This window comes from Phodopus roborovskii, unplaced genomic scaffold (assembly GCF_943737965.1).
Source record: "Phodopus roborovskii unplaced genomic scaffold, PHOROB, whole genome shotgun sequence".
Taxonomy (NCBI): Eukaryota; Metazoa; Chordata; class Mammalia; order Rodentia; family Cricetidae; genus Phodopus; species Phodopus roborovskii.
In genome coordinates, this window is record NW_026126409.1 from 17042958 (window position 1) to 17066330 (window position 23373).

Sequence of the window (23373 nt, forward strand, 5' to 3'; positions counted from 1 at the left end):
GAAGATACCCCTGGGAAGAAGAGACTGGCTATGTCCCCTGGAACATCTACAGCCTGAGGTTGAAGCCAAGAGTGAGGGAAAGGAAAGGAGAGTAGGAGGCAGGGCCTGCAAACCTCACTGTTTCCATGGAAATCAGGTGGCAGTGTGCCCTAGGGAAGGGCTGCTTGCTTCAGTTAGGTGCCTCAGGGAACATGATGTATTCAAAGCCTAGGAGGTTAAGCCAGGAGACTTCATGCTGTGTCCAGTATCACCAGAGGTCAGTGTACCTAAGGGTGGGGCTGAGTCAGTTATCAGCCTTGCCCAATACCATGCATACATAGCACAGGAGTGTGACCTCTGCTCATCTGCCCAAAAGCCTAGACCTCACGTACAAGCAGGCTTGTACTTCCTCCCTGGCAAGACAAAGACTTCCTTTCCATCACTGGGTTTTTATTCCTTTGCCTTTCCATAATTCTCTAACATTTTGACCCTTTTAAATAGTATTGTACTCTAGGTATTCAGTGCTACTACTGACTAATAATAATCTGGGTAATCTGGGTTGTTTATTGTTTTAAAAAGGAATAGAAGAAATGACATTAGAGAGTGACATATCAAAACTGCCAGTTACAAATCAATGAGACATTATATGAGTTAAGCAAAATAAGAAGCATTTCAAATAATTTTTTGGCATGCTTTGTGGCTTTTGGATGTGAGTGGAGATTTAGTTTGTATGTCAGTGTCCAAGAAAATCTCATGTCTGTTGACTGTCAGATTAAAGCAATTTGAGATGAGGAAATCTTTATCCTTAGATTTTCAGCAAATATGTTATTAGAAATTATAGTGTTTTACTTTTCTGTGGGATTAACCTATTTTCCTTGTCAAATATATTTGTTTCTTAATTCTGTTTTATGTTTTAAAAAAAACAAAACTAAAGTCTGTTTTAGTGTTAATAGAATTCTTTTTCTCATTTTTATTTATTTATTTGTTTATTTTGAGTAAGTTCGTTCCACTTGCTCCAGTAAACTTCTTTTTAAAAAATAGCATAAGTGTGTGTCAATGTACACACTTGGGTTGGTTCTCAAAGAGGTCAGAGGATATTGGGTACCCTTGAGTTGTACTTAACAGACAGTTGTGAGCTACCCAGTATAGACACTGGGAACCAAACTCTTCTGCAAGAGCAGCAACAGCACTTATCCCCTAAGTTATTTCTCCAGCCCTCTGTATCTTTTTTTAAGGCTTACTTATTTTTATATTATATGTGCATGTTTTACCTGTATGTATGTATGAACACTAGCGTGTATAGTGCCAGCACATGCCCTTGGAGGCCAGAAGAAGTCCCTTGGAAATGAAGTTATGGTTGGTTGTCAGCTACCATGTGGGTTCTGAGAACCAAATTGGGACTCCTAGAAGAGCAGCAAGTACTTAAAACCTTTGAGCCATCTCTCCATCCCCATTTGTCTTTTAAAAAATAATTTGGATATTAGTGACAATTTTCTTGTCTAGCCATTATGTTTTTAACTATAAACTATTCCTTTGATTTTTTAATTTAATTTTTGATGTCATTGTATGCAGTATATTGTGAACATACTCACCTGCTGCTCCCCTGTTTTTCCCCTCCTGCTCCCACAGACCCTTCCGTCCAATCCCCTCATGCTTTCGGGCCTTGCTTTGTGCAGGTCTGTGCAGCCAGCCGCAGCTACTGTGTGCTCATGAGGACATGAGCACATGTCCTACCCAGAGGAATGTTTTCCAGAACTCCTCCTGTCCTCCATCTCCTACTGTTTTGCTAGTCCCTTTTCCACAGTGTCTCCTGGGTCTTGGAAGGCTTCTTAGAGATGCCTCATTTAGAGAGACAAACTTGACAGCCATTTGTTCTCTGCATGTTGACCAGTTCTGAGTCTCTATATTAACTGTCACTCATTGCAAAAAGAAGTTTCTTTGGCCAAAAAGGATGGCAGCTTGGCTGGCTACCTATAAGATTACTGCTAAAGATGACATATACTTGGAATGCAACTCACACGTCAGGCATTTCTCTAACCTCCTGAGGAGACTTTAAATGACATAACTGCCAGGGGTCTGGTAAGGAACATCCCAGGCAGTGACATGAGAACTTGGGATGGGGGAGGTTGTTTGTTTTGTCAGCCTTTGTCCTTTGCTATAGTTGATCTACCCTTTTCATTTTCTCTGTAGTCACAGTGTTTTATAATTCTGACAGTGCTCGTGTACTTACATGGATTTACAACAGGATCTATGTTTGAAAATACATGGATTAATTATCTCCTCCATTCACTCATTTTTGTTTCACTTGGTTTTTGTCTAGACAGGGTTTCTCTGTGTAACCCTGGCTATCCTGGAACTCCCTCTGTAGATCAGGCTGGCCTCAAACTCACAGAGATCCATCTGCCTCTACCTCCCAAGTGTGTGCCACCACTGCCCAGCCAGTTTGCTCATTTTTAAGGAAAAGTAATTTTACTGTTTATCTGAAAGCTAGTGCCTAAACCCAAACAATTTTTCAGTGTTTTATTTCTGAAATGCTTCTCTTTATCACTAATAAGTACATCTGTTTGGTTTGACCTACCTTTGATCTTAGTAAAACAAAGTCAACTGCAGTTTCCCAAATGTCACATTCCCTCCTTCTCAACTTCCCCTTGTCTTCTTCCTCTCTCTGGACTCTTCTGACTCTTTAGAAACTTCAGAAAGGTTTTTTTCTTAAGTTAACAGCAGTGTGCTCAGTGTGCTTGCATGAGCTACTCCTCCCTCCCTGTGGGGTTCATTCTGTAGTTCCTGTTGATACTGTGTGGCTGACAGCATAGCCCAGAGCCTGTGACTGCGGTGGGTGCTCTTCTATTCTGGACACAGCCTTGCCTGTTCTTTTTCTAGTCAATAACAAAGTTGAAAACTACCCCATGCCTCAGATACATTTGCTTCTATATAGTCCCTCACTCACTGATTAAAGACTATCTCTCTCTCTCTCTTTTTCCTTTTTACTTAAATTTGAAACAAGGTTTGTTTATATGTCAACCCCAGTCCCCACACCCTCCCATACCACCACCACCAACCCCCAGTCCATTCCCTTTCTGCTCCTCAAAGTAATCTCTTAGAGAGATTACTTATAATCACAAAATAAGCCTGGCTTCATTAAATTGATTTGTGTAGATAACTGGAGCTAGAATGGCAATTTTTCAATAGGACCTTAAGTTTGATAATTTATGGGCCTTTATTTTTTTATTTTATGTGTATAAATATTTTGCTTGCATGTATGTTTGTGTACTATGTGTATGTCCGGTGCCTGAGGAGGCCTGGGATCCTCTGGAACTGGAGTTCTGAATGGTTAGTAGCTTCTATGTAGATGCTGGGAATCAGACCCAGGCTTTCTGTTAAAACAAGTGCCTTATGTGCTGAGGCAACTCTCCAACTCCTGTGGGCCTTTCCTAGAGTCCAACTGAACATTTAATAGCCTCTTTTGGCTGGTAGCTGAGCCAGGCAGGAGCCTGCTGCCAGGTCAGCCACAGCCCCTCATGTTTGTGTGACTTCCCTTTGTCTGAGTCACCCTCCACCCCCAATATATCCCATGGCTACTCTACCATGTGAACTTCCTCACTCACTTGAAAGCTGAGGATCCCTTAAGCCGGTCCCAGTCTTGTTGTGCAAAGAGAATATTACAAACACTGGCTCCCTAAAGCAAACCTAGGTTCCTTCAATGTGTGGTGGCAGCTCATTAATACAACATTCTCAAATATGACATTGTGGACAAGGCTGCCATTGTGAACCAGTGTTTAATTACTTTCTCATAACAATGAAGACAAGCTACATGTGAACCTCTGAAAAAAAATATACCACAGTTTCTGGATTCTGGGGAGACCAAACATGGAGAAAGAGTAAGTCATTTCCAAATATGTCCTTTCTGTTCACAAAAGTATGGTCTATCATCAAGTCATCATGACATCCAGATAGCATAAGAACGTAGACGATCTCCTGTCTACCACACAGCACAGAACATGAACACATCAACCATACCCCAACTAAAAGCTTGGGACACTCCCACCAATTAACTCATTTACGTATAGCAATAAACTGTTCTGCTTGGCTGATTAGCAGTCTCTAGAGCCCATCTGCTTCTCAGAGTTCTTGAAACCCCAGTTTAATCCCCTGGGAGGTGGGATCAGAACAAAGCAAAACTCAAGATGAGTGTGATTAACTTATTACTGGCCATTTTCAAATCCAAAGATCTGGTTAGAGTTAATTAAAACAGTCGTGCCAATAGAGAGGTCAGGTTAAGCATGGTATGCAAACCATGAAGTTTAGGGAAGGCATCTGTAAATAATGATCAACCTTATTCTCCAAAAGAAGTAGGAATTACATCTATTTATAAAAGCAGGAGAGGCCCACAAGATGGCTTAGAGGGTGAAGGTGCTTGCCCTCAAGCCTGGCAACCTGAGTTCAATACCTAGGATCCACACAATGAATGGAAAGAACCTGAAAATTGTCCTCTGACCTCCACATGCACTCCATGGCACTTGTATATATAATAAATAACAAAGAAATATATGATAGAGATTTTACAGAAGAAAAGTCAGATACAATAAAGTAAACCTGAGACATATTTGTGGTCTGTCAAGCATAAAATTATAGCAAGAATGTCAGACAGTTGCTAGTCTAGAGTAAGCCCTGCACATCAGTGAGATATTAGTAGAAGTAACCTCCATTCGTTTCCATTCCACTACCTGGGGGAGGCGAAGCATCTCTTTCTAACAGCTTCCTGTGTGTTATCAGTAGAAACATGTCATGTGGACACAGCTATTTCCAGGTCTGTGTTCTTACAAAGTAGCACACATACTTTTGTGGTTTTCCAGGAAATGTCACAGCTTTAGGTGCAAAATATTATTTTACTTTGATTTGATGAAGGCAAAAATCTCAGAAGCTATCCAGAAATTTTGAACACCTGATTTAAGACAGGGCCATAGTTACTTAAAAGAATTAGTATAAGTAAAATTAGAGGTCCACATACTAGACCACTAAATCTAGATACCTTATGGATAAACACATATAAAGAGAATGAATTGATACCCTTGCTAGTAATACAATGGAAGGTTAGCTATTTTCCCCAAACCTAAAGTATTCTATTAATTTCATTTCCCAAATGTTTGTCTAAATATGTGAGTTTGAATTATCAAAGTGTTTGAGTTTAGTAGGAATACCTTCCCCTCCCACCACTGAAAACATTTTAGAGCATTCACTATCCTTACCTTCTTAAGGCAGGGATCTAGGAAATTTGTAGGTTCCAGTGCATCTCCAGTCCAAGATATATGGCCTCATTTGGTGGCATTCCCTCAGGAGGGTCATCCCAGAAGGGGTTGGTGCTGGTTGAGAACCCCCAGATAAACTGGGCTTCAGTACCAGGATGGTCTGCACTGCTGCCCAACAGAAGATTCTGGAGAACTGGATTAGTCTGGCTAGGGTGTGCCTCTCATGGGAGCTATGGGATACAGGTTGCTATGGTGTGCCTCTCACAGTAACTGTAGGACACAGATACCTATGGTGTGCCCCTCACAGGTGCTGTAGGACACAGGTGACTGTGGTGTGCCTCTCACAGGTGCTGTGGGACACAGGTGGCTATGGTGTGCCTCTCACAGATGTTCCTTTGACCTAGTTGAAAGCATGCAGTGTCTGACAAGAGGACTCTCTCTTAGGACTGCTATTTATACAGGAGGCACTACTGTACTTTTGTGCTACCACTCTGCCACTAGAGCCTGCCTTTGCATTCTCTTTGATTTCCCAAGGGAATCCCAGCTTGGAGTAGCCCCAAGTTTTCAGACTGGAGGGTAAAAGTCAGTGTACTACAATAAAGAATAACTTTCATTTAAGGATTAGATACATGTTTGGTGGTGGTGGTGGTGGTGCACACCTTTAATCCAAGCACTCAGGAGGTAGAAGCAGGCAGGTCTCTTGAGTTCCAGGCCAGCATGGTCTACAGAGTGAGTTCTAGGACAGAGGGTTACACAGAGAAACTCTCTCTGGGGTGGGGTAAGGGGGGTATTAGATACAGAGAGATTAGGTAACCCTCCATCCCCAGGCTATGCATGGCAGGTTAGAAGAGTCAAGTAAGGGGTGAGGAGGGGATGCAGGAGAGAGAAAAGGAGGAGGAGAAAGAGAGATAGACAGAGAGAGACAGACAGAGATCCATGATCAATGCTGTTATTTTCCAAGTAGGTTTCCCATAGGGACTTTTATTGAGGGATTGAAAGAAAGCAGATACAAGTTCCCTGGGACCACAGTGTGACTCAGAGATGGTTGCTGAGCTAGGGTAGGAGGGCCAGGGAGTAGGAAGAAGAGGCATGTACAGATGAGTCTTAGGGAGGTAGTCACCACAAGGAGGCGGCTGTGTAGGACAGACATCTGGGTAGCCCACTGAGATCCTAAGTGAGACTGTAGAACTAGAAAACCAAGAAAGGTGGCAGAGCTCCATTCCTTTATAAAAGTAAAATAAAAAAAAAAATAGAAAAACTTGAGCATTTTTAAAGTAGATTCTGGGCAGTATGTCATTTTAAGTGTTCCCTTTAGTGGACCTTGTGCATTACAGCGGCATGCACACATGGAGAAAGAACTACAGTTTGTAACTTTATTCCAAAATTTCTGTCATGGGTCAGGCATGATTATGGTAGTACAAAACAGCATATCTACTTCTTGGTAGCATGAAATTTTTATTTGCTTCGAACTCAAAGCAGACCAACCAAAAGATCTCTTAAGCCAGATTCTCCGTTATTTTCACAGTGGAGACAAGATCTCTGTAAACATCCACCCATTTACAGAGAATAGCACAAGGCAGACCCTGAAACCAACAGAAGCTGGCACCAGACTCAAAGTAGAATTGAAATCAGATTCCTACTGTGACACCATCCACGCACAGGGTCAGTAGCTGAATTCTCGGTGTGTCCCTAGATCTCCAGGGATGAGTACAAGAACTTCTATACCCCCTTTCCTAGATGAGGAAGCAGGGCCAGACCCCATGTACCCTCATGGGGAGAGACAAGACCACCACCCCACCACCCTGTTCAGACTACTGTAACAGAAGGGTCCCCTCGTGAAGAATTTTTGGGAAAGGAAGGAAGGACCCACAGTTCTTGAGAGCAGGCTATTAGTTTATTCTACAGGCATGAAGGTACATGGCAGTGGACTTCTGAGTCACTGAGGAAGGTGGATGAGGGTTGTGGGAGGGCAGTCAAGAAAAGTATTGTCAGAACACAAAAGGCTAGGGGAATTCTTAACCAGCACTATATTTTCTAGAGGTCACATGACTCAGGTAAAGTTCAGCTTTGCCATAGAGAACTGACTTCCAGTAAAATCAGAATAGGTGTTATAGCCATCTAGCTATCAAGTATAAATAAACCCCTGCTTGGCTTTTTAATATTTGATGTGCCAAGCCTTCTAAATGTTAATTTCTTCTTCTGGTCTTTTCTAATAACATCAATCAAAGTTTTCTAATTCTAATTAGATTTTTGCATCGTGAATGTTATCTCCAAACAGGGATCTCATTGGATCTGGGACCTTCAGATTATTGTCATTGAAGAGAATAAAGTACTGAAACTCACTCAGCTTTTATTTCTGCCATTGAAATCTTACATGCAGCAGAGGTTATATGAGCAGATGACTAAGGCATGACATATTCCTGGGTAGTAATGCTATGAAGATATGAAGATCTTTAACACTTTCAATATGATTACTAGCTATGTGGCACTTGGGAATAGCTCATTAAAGAAGCTCTCAGATGAGAGACATCCATACAGAAAAAGGCCATGTGGCCTGTCACATAACACCAGTGACACAGGCACTACGAAGTTTCCCTGAGTATAGTCTTCGGGCAACAGTCTTCTTTCGCTCTGTCATTTTGTGTAATGCACTCTGGTGTGCTGTTCTGTGGGTCTCCAGTATGGATAGCCTGGGGGAAGTCACTTCACTTACAAGTTTCTACTCATCATCATCAGGGCTTGCTGATGGCTTGCCACAGTCAGAGGCCTTCACATCCCCTCAGAGGGTTCCATGAGTGAGCTTCCTGAGAGAAACTGACTATGCAACAGGGGAAAGTGCATATGTGTTTATTAATGAGCCAGTACACAAGCGTCACACAAAACGTGAAGGTCAAACCTGGGCCAGGTTATCAACACTTCAGGAGGATTGTGAGCTTCAGGAGGAAGAAAGTTACAAGGTGGAGCTACTCAAGGGATTGACCAGCCTTCCAGCTTTGCCTAACTCAAATTCTGAGCTCCACTGGCTCTGCTGTCACCATGGTGATTGACTTACAAGTCACAGGCTCCGTCAGTTGAATAATTCTTTGTTCTTACTGAGCTGGTCAAGATGTAAGCCTTAGTAAATCCATCTATAGATCACGGTCCAGTTGATTTTCTTCTCTTTTTAAGAAGGAGGGGCAGCTTTCAAAGTCCTTTTGTGTTTTCCAGCTAGAATACTGAGTTCACAGTGTTGCGGACAAAGCTCCTGCATGCCTTTCCAAGACAATCTCTCTGTGTGATGCTTAAGACTTTGGCCAAAGCCCAAGGGAGATTCAAGAAACACCCACTAATTGGAGGGCCCAGTCAGGGAACTCAACTTTTCTTCCCTTCATTTATCTGAGAGAGTGACTAAAGGAAAAGGCTGTGGCACTCTGAGGACACTGAACAGGCTAGGTAAGGGTAAAGAGAAGATGAAGCCTGAGATAAGAGTCAATAAAATATTTTCTGTTGGGAATAAAGAGATGGTTCAACATTTAACAGCACTGGTGGTGACTCACAGCCATCTGTAACTCCAGTTCCAGAAGATCTGCAATCCTCTTCTGTCCTCTCTAAGGGCACCTAGTGTACACATGATACACAGACATACACACAGGCAACACTTACACATACACATAAAATAAAATTTAAAAAGATGTTTCCGTTGTCAAGTACTTCTTTGAGATCTTCATAAAAGGAAGAGAGGTGGCTCAATAGCCACACACATACTGTTGCCCCAACAGAGGACAATAGTTCAGGCAGCTCCTAACTGCCCATAACTCCAGCTTCAGGAATCGAGCATGCACACACACACACACACACACACACACACACACACACCACACACCTTTTTAATAGACATCGTTTCATTTTGTCTATTAGAAATGCGTCTCACTGTTTGTGAAGCAGTTAGACTCTCCATAAAACACCACATAAAGTGAACAGTTCTGTTCAACTAAAATCTTTCCAGCATGGCACCAGCACTGTATTCAGGGGAAGGTTCACCTGTTTCTTCAGCTTGAAAGTTCCAAGTCAGCAGGGTTCAGCCTGTGGAGTGGGATGATCTGCTGGTCCCTCTTTCAAACCATGATCCACCATCTGAACCCAGGCCTTTTTTCTCCAAGTTGCTGAACTTCTAATGCCTCTAACTGAACCCGGCTTAGATAATCATTGGCTGTCATCCAGTCCTGGACCCTATCCAGACCAAACATCGTTCAAATAAACTCAAACCTTAAAATGCAAGTCAGTGGGTCTTGAATCCAAGGAAGGCCTAGCCTATGTATAACTCAGGTGCTGGGAAAGATTAGCATGTAAGGCAGCCTAGAAGTCACTGTCACATGGTCACTGGGTGGTACCAAACTGATAAAGCTTTGACAGAGTCAACTGAACAGAAGTTAATCAAAGAGCAACTTGCAATCTGAGCAGCCAGGTTCAGAGAGACCTGACCATGACACTGGAGGAAGAGTCTGCAGGCAGAAATCAGAAGGGACATCAGAGGCCTGGTGGGTGTAGCTTGGGTATTTACCTCATCTGAACAAGGCCTGAACATTCACCCAGCTACCTGCCATTGATGGAAACCTGCCTCTGTGCCCGGCTGTGACTCAGCTGTGACTTGTAAGGTTTAACAGTAAGTTAAGCTTTTGCTGAGTTTACACACTAAATTAGGTTTTAGTTGATTGTATAAGGACTCTAGGTACTGAGGCATCCTCAGACCTAATTTACTGTGACTTAACAGCTAACTCTGAATTAAAATACCAGCCCTCTGCTTCCTCTTCCTCAGAAGAGACTACATTTCAATTACGTAGGACATCAAATGACCATACCAAACAACCAAATTCCTAAACATTGCTTTCCCTAGCTGGGACCAATTTATCTAAGCAGATAAAAACCAAAAGCTAATAGAGAACAAAATTAAAAATGAGAAAAATGGATAGCAAAGTTCTAGGGACTCAGCCTCAAAAAGCCCGTGAAAGATGTGTCTGCATCAGAACTGCCTGGGGAGCCGTGCTGTGGGGTCTCAGGCTTGGCCCTGAGCAGTATACTGGGGTGGTGCTTTCCTGTACTGGTGTCGTTCACTGGCCGCCTTCAGAGTCTGCTGGGCATTTCATGAGAGTTTCATAATGGAAAAGATTATTTTTTAAAGGTACAGGAATGAATATATGCCTAATATAAAATGAATATTCAACACATTAATTTGTGAGGGAGCCAAAAAGCCCTTGTCTGGTGTTCAAAGGACAATAACTCGATGAGAGAAAAGAGAATGAATGGTACCCGGAGGCCATGGCCTATGAGTCACCTGCTTAATTTCTGCCTTCCACTTACCCTTAGCTCTGTCCTGATGCCAGGACAACAATAGTGACTTAGAGGAAAGTGTCCTGCTTCTTTGCTGTCACACACCCGTGACTAATGACTCATTGCCATCTTAGGTCGGTGTTTGGCTAAACCCTTTTTCTTGTTTCTTTCTTCAATCTGTAAAACCAAATCCATTTTGGGAAAACATACTCTGGGCAACTAGAGTTCATGGTTTTCTTTTGGAGGCCATCCTTGTTTTGGCTGTGGGCCTCTCACATTCTGTGCCTCAGCTTACCTTTTAAGTCAGTTTAGGCTTGTCAGGAGTGCTGAAATGGTTTTGGTAGTAGTTTCCTCAGTGGTGGACTGTGTTAGTCAGCTTTGGTTTACTGTAACAAACTACCTGAGTCTATTCTCTTAAGAAAAGAAGTGTTTATTTTGTCTCACAGTTCAGCAGCCAGCTGGCCCTGTTACTTTGGCCTGTGGTGATACACTATGTATGGTAAGAGCTTATGATGGAGGAAAACTGCTCTTATTTGTAGCAGGGAAACAAAAGTGAGTGAGCATGGGGGAGGTGTGTTCCTGTAACACACACACACACACACACACACACACTTACTTCAAGGGTCCCCCTCCCCCATTGTCCTAATGACCTCTCACTGACTGTGTCTTAAACACTACCTTCAACATCAGCACATAAGCTTTTGTGGGACATTGAAGACTCAAACTAAGGTAGAGAAGGACTAGTCCACCCAGTAGACTTTACATGTCCATAAATGAAGATCATTTGTATTATGTAGTAGTCACTTGTCTTGTTGCTATGACAAAATACCCAACAAAAGCAACTTAAGAGAGAAAGAGTTTATTGGGGCTCAAAGTCAGTGAGTGCAGTCCATCATGGCAGCAAGAACAAGGTGGCAGGAGCTGAGGACAGCTGGTCATGTGGCAACCACAGCCAGGAACAGGGAGAGATGAGCCATGCTGCTCAGCCTGCTCTTGCTACTCAGCCTGGGCTCCTGCCCATCGGATGGTGCTGCCCACATTTAGGATGGTTCTTCCAGAGGCTTCAGTTAACTTAATCTACATAATGCCTCCCTGCCAGGGCCAGAGGTCTGTTTCCATGGTGATTCTAAACCCTATCAAGGTTAACTGTTGTATATTATAATCAGGTTTGGCAGTTCTCTCTGGCTTTGAGTTTAACAGTTGTTGGGACTATATTTACTTTGTCATCCAACCATCCATTTCTCCTTCCATCAACAGTCTTCATTTTCTTAAATTCATCTGTACAGTTACAGATACTAATATCTGTCATGTTCGTAGGTGTTCCCTTATTAGTGGGAGGCGTCACACTGGATAGATTTCAAGTATCTAACCCTTGTAGGCTAATAAGCAGTGTGCTATGACCTCTGCAGCCAGATAAGTGATGTGCTGGCTCTCTAGGTGTAAGTTGCTCAACTGACAATGGCAAGTTTGACTTTTGGGGCAATTAACAAACTGTTCCCTAAATTTTACCTTCCCTCCAATTGTGTCTGGATCTCCAACTTCTTCATATTCCCATCAAGCTTGTTGTTTTCTATTGTGTGGGTTCTTAAACAGCTGATATAAGGGGCATGATCTTTCATTTCAGTGGGGTCTTAGTGGTTTCCCTGCTTACTAGAGATAATGTAACATCTTTCTGTTGCTTGATAGCCATTTGCATCTTGTCTTTAGAGCCACGTTTATTTGTGATGCTTGCTTACTTTTTTCAAATACTTATTTTTTTATCTGTATGTACATTTTTCTGCATGCATTTTTGTGCAACACATGTGTGTTTGGGGTCTGGAAAGCTAGAAGAGGCCATCAGATCTCCTGGAATGGGAATTCAGCTGGTTAAACTGCCATGTAGGTGCTGGGAGGCAAACATGGTTCTTTGGAAGAGCAGCCAGTGCTCCTAACCAAGGATTCATCTCTCCAGCATTTGATTGGTTGGTTGGTTGATTGATTGATTGATTGATTTTTATTTATTGAGTTGTGGTGGAGGCCGGGGGTTGACATTAGGAGTTTTCCTTGCTCCCTCTCCACCTAATAGGTTGAGCAAGGTCTTTGTTTTGTACCCAGCGTTCAGTGATTTAGCTAATCTAGCTAGCCAGCTTGTTCTGACCATGTCTGTGGCTTCTAAATAATGGGGTTACAAATGCCTATCCAGTATTCACTTGGTTCCTGGAGAACTGAACTTCAGCCCTCACCCTTGTGTGGCAAGCAGCTTACTCCACTAAGCCTTCTCTCTCTTCCCTTCCCTTCAGCAACAGTTTTCATTTTCAGTAGACAACATTGTGCTGTCTCTATTGAAATATTCTGTTATTTTTTTTCATACTGTTGTCAGTGGAGCTGTTTTCCTAATACCTTCTTCTGATTGTTCACTACTAATTTGTGAAAGAAAGACTGGTTTTTTTGTTGTTGTTGTTGTTGTTGATCTTATTTCTTGAAGCCTTGTTGAATTTATTTAGTTCTTGTGGTTACTTTTCATTAAAACCCCAGAGAAGCAACCCATGTAAAATCTGATCTGTGGGTAGAAGTAGTTTTAGTACCTGCTTTCCAGTTTTGGTGTCTTTCATTTCTTTTTTCTTTCCTAATGGTCTGGCTAGTGCAGTGGTTTAGTTTTTGATCAAATTAAACTGAAAATCCTTGCTAGACCTCCGAGTAGAGCTGTGAAGCCAGAGCACTAGATCTGGATGTTAGAGACCTCACATAGGAAGCTGGAAAGCACCCGCCATGTGCTGACATGGCTGGTATTTAAACCCATGTGACCCCTCTAGAGAAGCTTGTGAAGGAAGAAAAGCGGTGGTGGGCAAGGGATGGGGATGTGGGGGGGGGGGTCTGGCATCTATCTAATTGCCCAGCCCCCTCCCTGCAGCTTTGCCCCCCCCAGACTGTCCCACCCCTAGGCTGTGGCCTCTTGTCTACCCCCCCATCAGAGATGACACTAAAGGACAGTCTTAGCTCAGACAGAATAATATTGGATGACTCGAGTCTCCCATACCCAGGCCCTGTGTCCAGAAACAGTCAGAAAGCTATGCTATTGTTATTCCACACAGGTTATCAGAAGTACAGGACAAGAAACTGTAATGTTCCAAAAGGATAGATAAAAGGACAGGGAAGTAGTAGTCTGTTAGCTTAGCTGTCATCGTCAGAGCTCTTCCTCTGAATATCTTTTAGACTCATATTCCCTCTGCATCCTTCAGGCTCCATCTTCCCTAAATGTACAGGGCCAAAGCCCTCTTCTAGGAGTGTCAGGGTCAGGAAGCATCCTTAGAGGCCTTTTGTATTCCCCTCCTCACTGTGCTTTCTCCATTCAAGAACAAGTGAGGTTCCTCCCTTCAATTGTGTGTGTGTGTGTGTGTGTGTGTGTAGTAACTTCACACAATCCCATGGAGCACACACTCACTGGCTGAAAGACATCAGCAAATTCTGAGGGGGTGGGGAGGATACCTAGGGTACTCATATATCTAAGCTGATTTCCATGGTAGTTGCATTTTCTGTAGCACACACACACACACCTACCTGAGTAGATTAGTTACTGTTCTTGTCATCCTGAGGAGCCACTTAAGGAAGGCTTTATCTGGGCCCACATTTTGAAGACACAGTCCAATGTGGCTGGGAGGGCAGGAGCTCGAGGCAGCTCACTGCCTGTGCACACAGGAAGCAGAGAGTGAATGCTGATGCTTAGCTTTCTGTCTTCTCTTTATTCAGTCTGGGACCCCAGTCAATGGAACAGTATCCACTTACCCTTAAGTTGGGTCTCCAAGATGTTTGTTACTGTGGTGATTCTAAATCCCGGGAATTGACAAGCAAAGTCTGAACTACCTCATTGGGCAGGCTCTGGTTGTACCCATCAATACGGAGGCAGAAGGATTGGGAGTTCCAAGTCAGCCTTGGTTACATAGCACATCGAAGTTCTATATAGTGAGACCCTGTCTCAGCAGCAGCCACCACCAACTAATACATGCAGTTTTCATCACAGCAGATGATCGCCGAAGGTGTGAAATTTGCTGGGCCCTCCTGACCATAAACAGTATTATACAGACGTGTGTTCCAAATGAGAATATGGTAGCCCATCCTTCAGAAGAGTGGGCCAGCCTTTAGAGCACTCTTCTCACTCCTTCCTAACTTTAAAGTCTGCACTTTGACTCATCTGAGGGTCCTCGGTGGGCCTTCCTACTCTTCTCCGTCGTGTCTGAGTTTTTCATTTTATTTTTGTTTGGTTTTGTTTTTTTGGATTGGTTTTAGCATAGTGTCTAAATTTCCATCTTCCACTCCATCTCCGTATATATGCTTAAATGTTTGTGTTTAAGTAATATAACTGTTCAAAAAACTTATTAGAGTTTATTTCTATGGGAAAATTTTCATATATTTTTGATTGTTTTTTTTTTTTTTTTTTTTTTTTTGAAATCTCCAGGCAATGAGAACATTAGTCATGACAAGCATGCCATCTGAGTAAGTACTTGTTGTTTTGATAACTTTCTATTCATTGTAAAATTTAGCCTTCCCTTGTATATACTGTAGGTCTTTGTGCCTTCAGGACATTCACAGAAACGGGCTGGATCACTTCTACTCAGTGTAACTATATGGGGTTAGAAGATCATTGGAAATTGAAAATGTAGTTAAATGGGACTGTTGAATGCAAAAAGCTTTTTGGGCCCTTGCATAGCATTAAGAGATTGTATTTATTTATTTCTGTCTTATTTGCTCGCTTAATTCCTAATGGTTTTGTTTGTCCACCCCTCACCCCATGAATGTTCAATAAACTTAGCAGTGCAGGTCGAAGCATTTCCTTACAGATCTTGAAGAAACACCACGTGATCTAAGGCAGATATCTCTGCATCTCGTGGAAGGGTTAATGGTTTGCTGGCTTGCTCTTATCATCTCCTTAAACATTTAGCACAATAAAGAACATCCAACAAAAATATATAATACTGTATTTCTTGCAATGGATTTTCAAATTTGTGCTTAAAGAGGAAAACCACATTTTTTGTATCAATCATAGGTCTTGAGGTTTTTAAGACATCAAAACATTGGGCCATTGCGGTGAAAACATGCTTCAGGAAGCATGTGCACATAGACCACTTTTTGTAGTGGGCTCCTTTTCCTGCCCATGGTGTGCAAACAAAAGCACTTATATTTTAAACACTGTTATGTCATGATTCACAGAAGAGGAGCTCTCTTGTTTTTATTAATACCTTTGATGTGTCATGAACACTTTAGTCTGCTCTAGAAATACTGAATATGAACGTATTAAAGTCCTTGATTATTCTGTAAGTTTAAAAAAAAAATTATAGCCACTTATTCTTCTCATTAAAAGACTTAAAAAAGAAAATTTCTCATTTTGGCTGTTCCATCCCCTGATCCCTTCTCATCTTACACTTCTTGCATATCTTAAGGAGACCTTGGACAGTCTGATTCCATGTTGATTAACAAGGCCATAAAAAAGCAGTTGTTACCAATTAGCACATCCATGAGCTGCTGGTAGCTGCCAGGCTTGGAACAGACAAGATCAGATATTCCGAAGCTAAGTTCTAAACTTAATCCCCTCTGAGATGCTAACAAGCATAGCGTCTCCAGGTCGGTTGGGGAGAGGCCATCTCAACCCATTCTCACAGGGAGGGGCTGAGCTCTTGAGGTGTGATATCCCAGAGATATGAGTCAAAAGCTAGGGCATAGCAGGCCACCCATTGTGGTCCCCTAGTGGAGAGGAGAAAAGCCCACATTTCCACTGACAGAGACCACAGCATGGTCCAAAAGGCCCTGCTCACAGCTTGTGATTCACTGGGGATTTTCAAACAACACTGGGCAGGGGCCATGGATATTAGCAAGCACACTGTAAAAGAAAGAAGCAGGCAGATGAGAACTGAAGGCCTGTGTAAGGATGCTAGAAGAACATCTTGAAAAACAAAACAGAAAGGCATGCCAGCCATTAAGAGAATGACAGCTTAAAGATGCTAGTGAGCTTTGGGAATTAAAGAGATTACTAGAGTCCTCTCTCTCTCTTTTTTGATGAGAAAAACTGCATTTGACACTCCAATGATGTTACATTTTCAAAGTAAAATAAGCAAATAATAATTGGTGTCCTGAGCTAGTGGGATGCTTGTGAGAAAAGCTCTGCTGCCAAACCTGATGACCTGAGTTCATTTCAAGAACCTCTGTGGTAGAAGGAAACAACCTACCCCACGAGTTGTCCCCTGTCCGCCACACTCATGTCACAGCACTCATGCACATATATATTTTAGAAGAGCATGTACTGGCTCAAAAATGCATGAAAGTGCCAGTAGACTGGTGTTGGGAGTCTGGCTTCCAGTGCTGCTGATGTTGTCCCTATACCTGTGTGACATCATCAATAGCTTCATGGGCTTGTATTTGAGATCTGAAAAGTTCTTGTTTCCCCAAACCCCATGTTCCTGTGATGTTACTAAGATGAAGCCAGCCTCTGAGCCTCTGTCTGTCTAATGGACACACAGTGTGACTGTTGACTCTCTCTGATCCACAGGAAGCAGAGCCTCATCATCCAGGTGGTGAACACACTGAAAGGCTTTTCATTCACACCTGAGGTCTGTGAGTCCACCACCCATGTGCTGGTAGGAAAGTCCGTCCGTACCCTCAACGTGCTGATGGGGATCGCAAGAGGATGCTGGATTCTCTCTTACGAATGGGTAAGCCTTGCGCTCATCGTTCATTCATTTTAAAATGAGGTGTTCGCTGGATCCCTTTGATCTGAGATGATGGCATGAGCAGCTGTGCCTACAGTTGCTTACATGCACTGAAGTGACTCTGAGAGCCAGCAAGCTATTCCTCCCACCATCACACTGAGAATCACTCAGAGAGTGCTGTGAGGCAAATGCTAGAGGAAGATGGCAGCCTTTAGAATAAACTCCCAGCCTCCAGTGCAAAGAAGATCAGAACAGGCTTAGGCTAAAAACACAAACTGGCTTTTTTCACATGCCAGTGAGTGTTGCTGTGTGTTTGACTGAGGAGTGATGTGAACTATGCTCTTGATGGCTCAGAAGCCAAAAAGAAAAAAGAAAGAAAGAAAGAAAAAGCTCCAGAGATTGTTTGCACAGATGGATTTGCTTAGGATGAAACATGTTCTGCTAATCCCATTGGATATGTTTCTCCAAACACACATGCAAAGTTAACATTATTTTCTGTGCATTTAAAGCCATCTTTTAAAATGTTTCATCATTTCCATAATTGATAAAAATTGGGCTAGTCTGTCAGTTGGTGTGGTTTTCTTTTGATCCTCAGCCTAGGGGTCACTTCAAAGGCCACCAGCTCATTGCCAATGGGGCAGCCGCACTGGCTACTTGTGTTATGTTGACTCTCGTGCTCCCTTCTCCTCACCCAAGAATGTACTACATTAATACTGGGTTAATTTAATCCTGTAGGATTATACTGTGAAAACAAGCTGCAGATGTCCAGTTAAGACACATTTTCCCGTGTCATAACCCACAGCTGTCTGTGACAAAAGGCTTAAGAGTGCTCCGGGAGTGCTCCAGCAAGTACTAAAGTACTTGCTGCTCATGAAGACCTGGGTTCAAATCCCAGGGCCTACATGAAAAGCATAGTGTGCTACATGAACTTGTAATCCTTCCTGTCACTGAGGAGGTGCCTGGGGCAGATCTCTGGGCCAGCCTAGCCTAATGGGCAGGTCCCAATGAGAAATGCAGTCTTGGGAAACAAGGTGGGTGACTTCTGAGGAATGACACCCAGTAACTACAGATGTGCACACAGGAAAACACACAAAAAGACTTGGATTTTTACTTGAAATCATGATGTGCAAAACTTTAAAAGTATTCTGGGTTTTTTGTTTGTTTTGTTTTTGAGACAGGGTTTCTATAGGTAGCCTTGGCTGTCTTGGAACGTCCTCTGTAGACTAGGCTGGCCTTGAATTCACAGAGATCCACCTGTCTCTGCCTTCTGAGTGCTGGGATTAAAGATGTATGCCACTGCTGCCTGGCTCCAAAAGGGAATTCCTCATAAAAATAAGTGTCCATACTTGATTCTGTGCCAGTCTATTCTTCTAGGAGTTGAGCAGCTAGGAGAGACCAGATAAGAGATTGGGACACTCTCAACATGAAGAAAGGAACTTGTATGTGAGGGACACAGAAAAGGGACTGCTGACACCCCAACTCCAGGGTATAGTTAAGGTTTTTATTGTGAATAAGAGAGAACATCCAGAGGCATCTGGAAGAGTCTAGAGCAGAGAGAAAAAGAAGCCGACCGGACATGGCTAGGGCTATGCATCTTGGAGACAAGGAAGAATAGCAAACAATTGAGAGACTAGAACATAGTGACGGAGCAGGAGAACAAGCCAGTAAGCAAGGAATAGTGAGAATGGGATATGGTTATGAGGAAGGTGAGTAGCTGGAGCAGGAAGGAGCAGCAAAGCAGTGGAGGCTTTGAAATGTGTGACACATACTCGAGAATGGGGACCTAGGGAGCCTGGAAGCCAGCATGGGCTTTGACATGGGGCCACGGGTACATGTCAGTGGAGAGCCATATGTCCCTTCTGCCACTGGTAAGCAAAATGACTCCTTTGGCTGATGGAAACGAGTCTCACAAGTAAGAAATGCTTGCTTGTATCTAAGTGCCAAAAATTCTCCTATAGTCCAGGTTGAGCGAAGCCTAAACTCAATTTGAACTGAGTCAAGGGGGCCTGCCCGTTTTGGAGGATGGGGGTGGGGGGACTGGGTACCCTTTGGACCACACAGTATGGGACCCCTCACACTTCTGCTCAGTGCCTGCCAGTTCTTCACTAGTCACATACGCCTCCACGACTTTACTCTTTCTTCTTCATGGACCTTCTACCTTTCCACAAATGGAGCAGGAACCCCATTCTCCCCCATCCCCAAGCATCAATAGTTTTGCTACCAAAATGATCCCACTGCTACCCATGGCCATGACCACCCTGGAATATACCTCCCCCTAGCAGTCTCTCAACTTCTTCAGCACCCAACTCAAGGCTCATCTCCACCTCCTTACATCACCTCTCCATCTAGTTCTTCTCTGGAGCTAGATAACTGCAGAGGCAAGCTGCTTTACTTTGCCCCGAGGTACTTAGAGTCACGGCTCATGGCCAGAGGGCAGCTCCTCAATCAGAATTTTCCAGTTACCTCAATGTGTTTAGATGGTCATTCAGCTCAGGGCTGTTTAAACAAATCATCCTTCACAAAGCCCACCAAGTTATTTAAAAATAACTCTTAACATTGGCCATGCTGCTTTGCTAGGTAGAGTCCCTCAGTGGCTGCCATGGCAGGTAGGATGAGGTGGAGACTGACTCAGGGTGTTCTCACGAGGCTTGCTTACCTGTATTAGGTCGGTGTTTTCCATTTTCTCTTCTTCCCTCCTCCAAAACAACATATTCCCTCTTATTGCAGAGCCCCTATACAGGGTTAGTCCATGATTGTCATGGCAGGAAGCAGACAGGCAATGGCCCTAGAGCAGTAGCTGAGGGCTTATATTCTGACCCACAAACACAAAGCAAAGAAAGCTAACTGGGAATGGCATGGGCTTCATCCCCAGTGACACACCTGCTATAACAAGGCCATATCTTCTAATCCTTCCCAAACAGTTCCACTCACTAACAAGCAGTCACACATAGGAGCCTACAGGGGGACTTTCTTCCTCAAACCACCACAGTTACTATCCACTGTCACCATAGTTTTATACAAAAACAATGTGTAAAATAAAGAAATCAGAATCATAGAACTACTTCTCATCTTTCAGCTGTCATAATCTTGCTGTGCTGTCCCCTGGTCCTTGGAGAGGGTAATACGGATGCTGAGCTGAGCACTCAGCAGCCATTTATCCTCAGTTACAAGTTTCTTTATCGGCCACTGCTTTTTCTGTTCAGGACAGATAACAGTCAGTCTAAAGCATACACATGTAGATGTCTGTTTGGCCACACCCAGCTTAATGCCAGTTATAAGTTCCTCATTAGGGCCTGTGACTTCCCAACCACAGATTTTTGCACTGGTTCACAAAACCAGATTTATATTTCTTCCCATGAAGTAGACCTCATATCTAATCCAATGCTGTAACTGTCTTTCCAACCTTTGAATACTATATCACTGCAGGCAATCCTTTCAGAGCTTGAGAACACTGTTTTGGAGGCTTGAATCTTATGCAAAAATGAAAACCATTGCAGTGTCAGCAATAGCTAACACAGCACTATGTGGGAAATGCAAGTGTCTGCCACATAAAGCAGACATCTGTTCATGTAACTTAGCTGTGTCAGCTGCCACAATCTCCCTTCTCTACCCTGACATGTGTATCAATGTTGTTAGGGTTTACCCTTTGAGAAAAAGGGTAGAAGTTGACCAGACCTTTTCTCCTATTTAGACCAGTTTTCAACAAGGCAAAGGTTGCCACTTCTTCTTACACAGCCTTCCTTCTTGCATTTATATTATTTCGTTGCTTCACTTTGCTTATGTTTGTGTGTTCATGTATATGACTGCACATGTGGGCACGGAAACATGCATGCATGGTGCATATGTGAGGTCAACCTCAGATGTTGCTCCCCAGGTATTTTCTAGCTTCTCTTTGAGACGGAGTCTCTCATTGACCTCAAGCCTTGCCAAGTTGCCCAGACCCTCTGGCCCATGAACTTCAGAGATCTGCCTATCTCTACCTCCTGGCTCACAGTGGCTGAGATTATAGGTGTGCACCACCACTGTACCTAGCTTTTTTCTTGACTTCTGGGCGTCTAAATTCAGGTCTTCACCCTTGCAAAGTACATGCTTTATTGATTGAACCATCTCCCTAGATTTCCTCCTTGAATTTTGAAAAGAGAGCCAATATATTTGTTTGAGAGAAATGATTGCTGCCACCATTGGGAAGATCAGTCACCAAAATTTCTAGTTTAATGTCCAACTCAATTTGCATTTCCAAGCAGCATATAGTCTTAGAAATGTTACAGCCTTCACAGGCTTCAGCTTCCCTATGTGTCAAGGTTATGAGTTTCCGTATTGTAGCCTTGAAAGATGGAGTAGACCTTGCTGTCAGAAGGCCCTCTCTGTGGGCCTTCCTCTAACACCATCTCCAGTTGGGGGATTCTTAAAATATTCCCTTTGGCCAGCATCAGAAACTTAGCTCCAAGGAAAACATTTCTGAGAATGTTTTTATTTCTGGGTTTGTGTAGTGTTCTCAGGAAGTCTATGTGAAAGACCATTGTAGCAGGCAGCCCTTCAAAGTCAGATGGCAGCCTGTGGCCAGTCAGTCACAGATGCTCCTGGTGATGTTGTCACACAGTTTGGTGTGAATTTTTGCCTAGTCTTCCTTTACTTTTCTACTTGAGAACTTTGCTGGTGACTCCTGCCCGCTCCCCAGTGTTCACTGTATTTTCTGGAAAGAAAATAGTCCATGCTTTTTCTGATTTTTCTGACTGAATCGCCTGGCACATAAGTAAGGAGAAAACCATGCCTGCCATTGCTCTGTTTGCTGTGCATGAGAGAACAGGAGTAACACAATAGAAAGTAAGCTGACTCGACAAAGTGTCCATCTGGACTCAGGCTGCGTTAAAAATCTTGCCTACTTTAAGAGCCAGTAGGCATTCTCCTCACCTTGCTTAGTGTTGCTCTTACTTCTGTGACTTCTCTGCAGCCTGCCTCTGCCTTTTCACCTGCTTGTGGTCACTAACAGGCTAGAAGAATGTCCTGTGACCCAATCCCTCCCTTCTCCAGTTCTGTCTCTAGTCAGAAACAGCCTGGCAGCCATGAGAATTCAGCCTATTTCGTATTTTAAGATGCCAGCTCTAAACATCTCACAACCAAAGCTTGATAAGAAGTTTTAAAATGTAAATAAGCTATAAATCCAAATATTCCTACAAAATTTCAAGGCACCTAACAATAAATACTGAAGTGTTTTCTGATTCAGAGAGAAGGGAATGAGTCTCTGCCCTAGAATGATGTGACCAAGTTGGGGCTCTCTCTCCCGGGTTTACTGGCATCTAAGATGGAGCCAAATGCTATTGAGCAAAGCATGTCACTCGTGTGTGGTCCGAGCCTCTCACTTCACAGCACTTCGTTGCTGCTCACTGTAAAACCAAAGCTAGGTGCACCCAGAACCAATCTGCCTTGTGCTTGGTCAGTGTCTCTTACTTTCACCCAAAGACTATTCAGAATAAGGTGCCATGGCACCACCTATTTCTTGAGCCTAACATTGGAAAATTCTAAGGATACGACGTTTTTTTCAGCAAATTGCACTTGCCCTATCACATCTGCATGCAGAGTTTCTGGTTGCTCTCCTTCTGTTTCTCTGGTGGGCAGCCATGTATGCAGTCTTGAGTTAGCTCTGGCCACATGTATCAAGATTCCGGGGCCCACCTGAGTAGCTCTGGGACCCTTGAGCTTTTATGGACTTCATTCCAGAGATATTCCATCCCTGCTACAGGTTATAGCATGAAGGACTGGAGGTCACAGAGCACTTCACATGTGTCAACTCACTGGTCGCTACAGAGTATTTTGCAACATAGATACTACATGTCCAGATGAGAACACGATACAGAAATAGCTTGACTGGGTCTCGAACATGGGTCTTCGAAACAGTCTTGGTAAAGGTATTGTCCCAAGGCAACAACCATGATCGTTTACCTTAGCATATCCCCGACTTACAGATTTTTACTGCTAAGTGACTTAGAATCTCTCCACAGAGGTAAAGAGCTGTAAAGTCCATGGGCTTCTGCGCCCTGTGTGTGTATGCCCATGCACTTTTTCCACCGGGAACTGGCCATGGACCGCCACACTAAGGATTCTGTCTGGAGCCCATCCCTAATCCTCTGTCATCTTTCTGTCCCTCTGGCTAGATCCTGGAGTCC

General features: G+C 43.3%; 1 protein-coding gene across 1 annotated transcript in view; it reads left to right on the forward strand.

Moving 5' to 3' along the window:
* Mcph1 (microcephalin 1) overlaps nucleotides 1–23373 on the forward strand; it is a 72801-nt gene that overhangs the window by 35066 nt on the left and 14362 nt on the right. The window contains exons 10-11 of the mRNA XM_051181959.1: nucleotides 14965–15002; nucleotides 17050–17212. Of these exons, the coding sequence (XP_051037916.1) occupies nucleotides 14965–15002; nucleotides 17050–17212 (201 nt within the window). The remainder of the gene's footprint in view (nucleotides 1–14964; nucleotides 15003–17049; nucleotides 17213–23373) is intronic.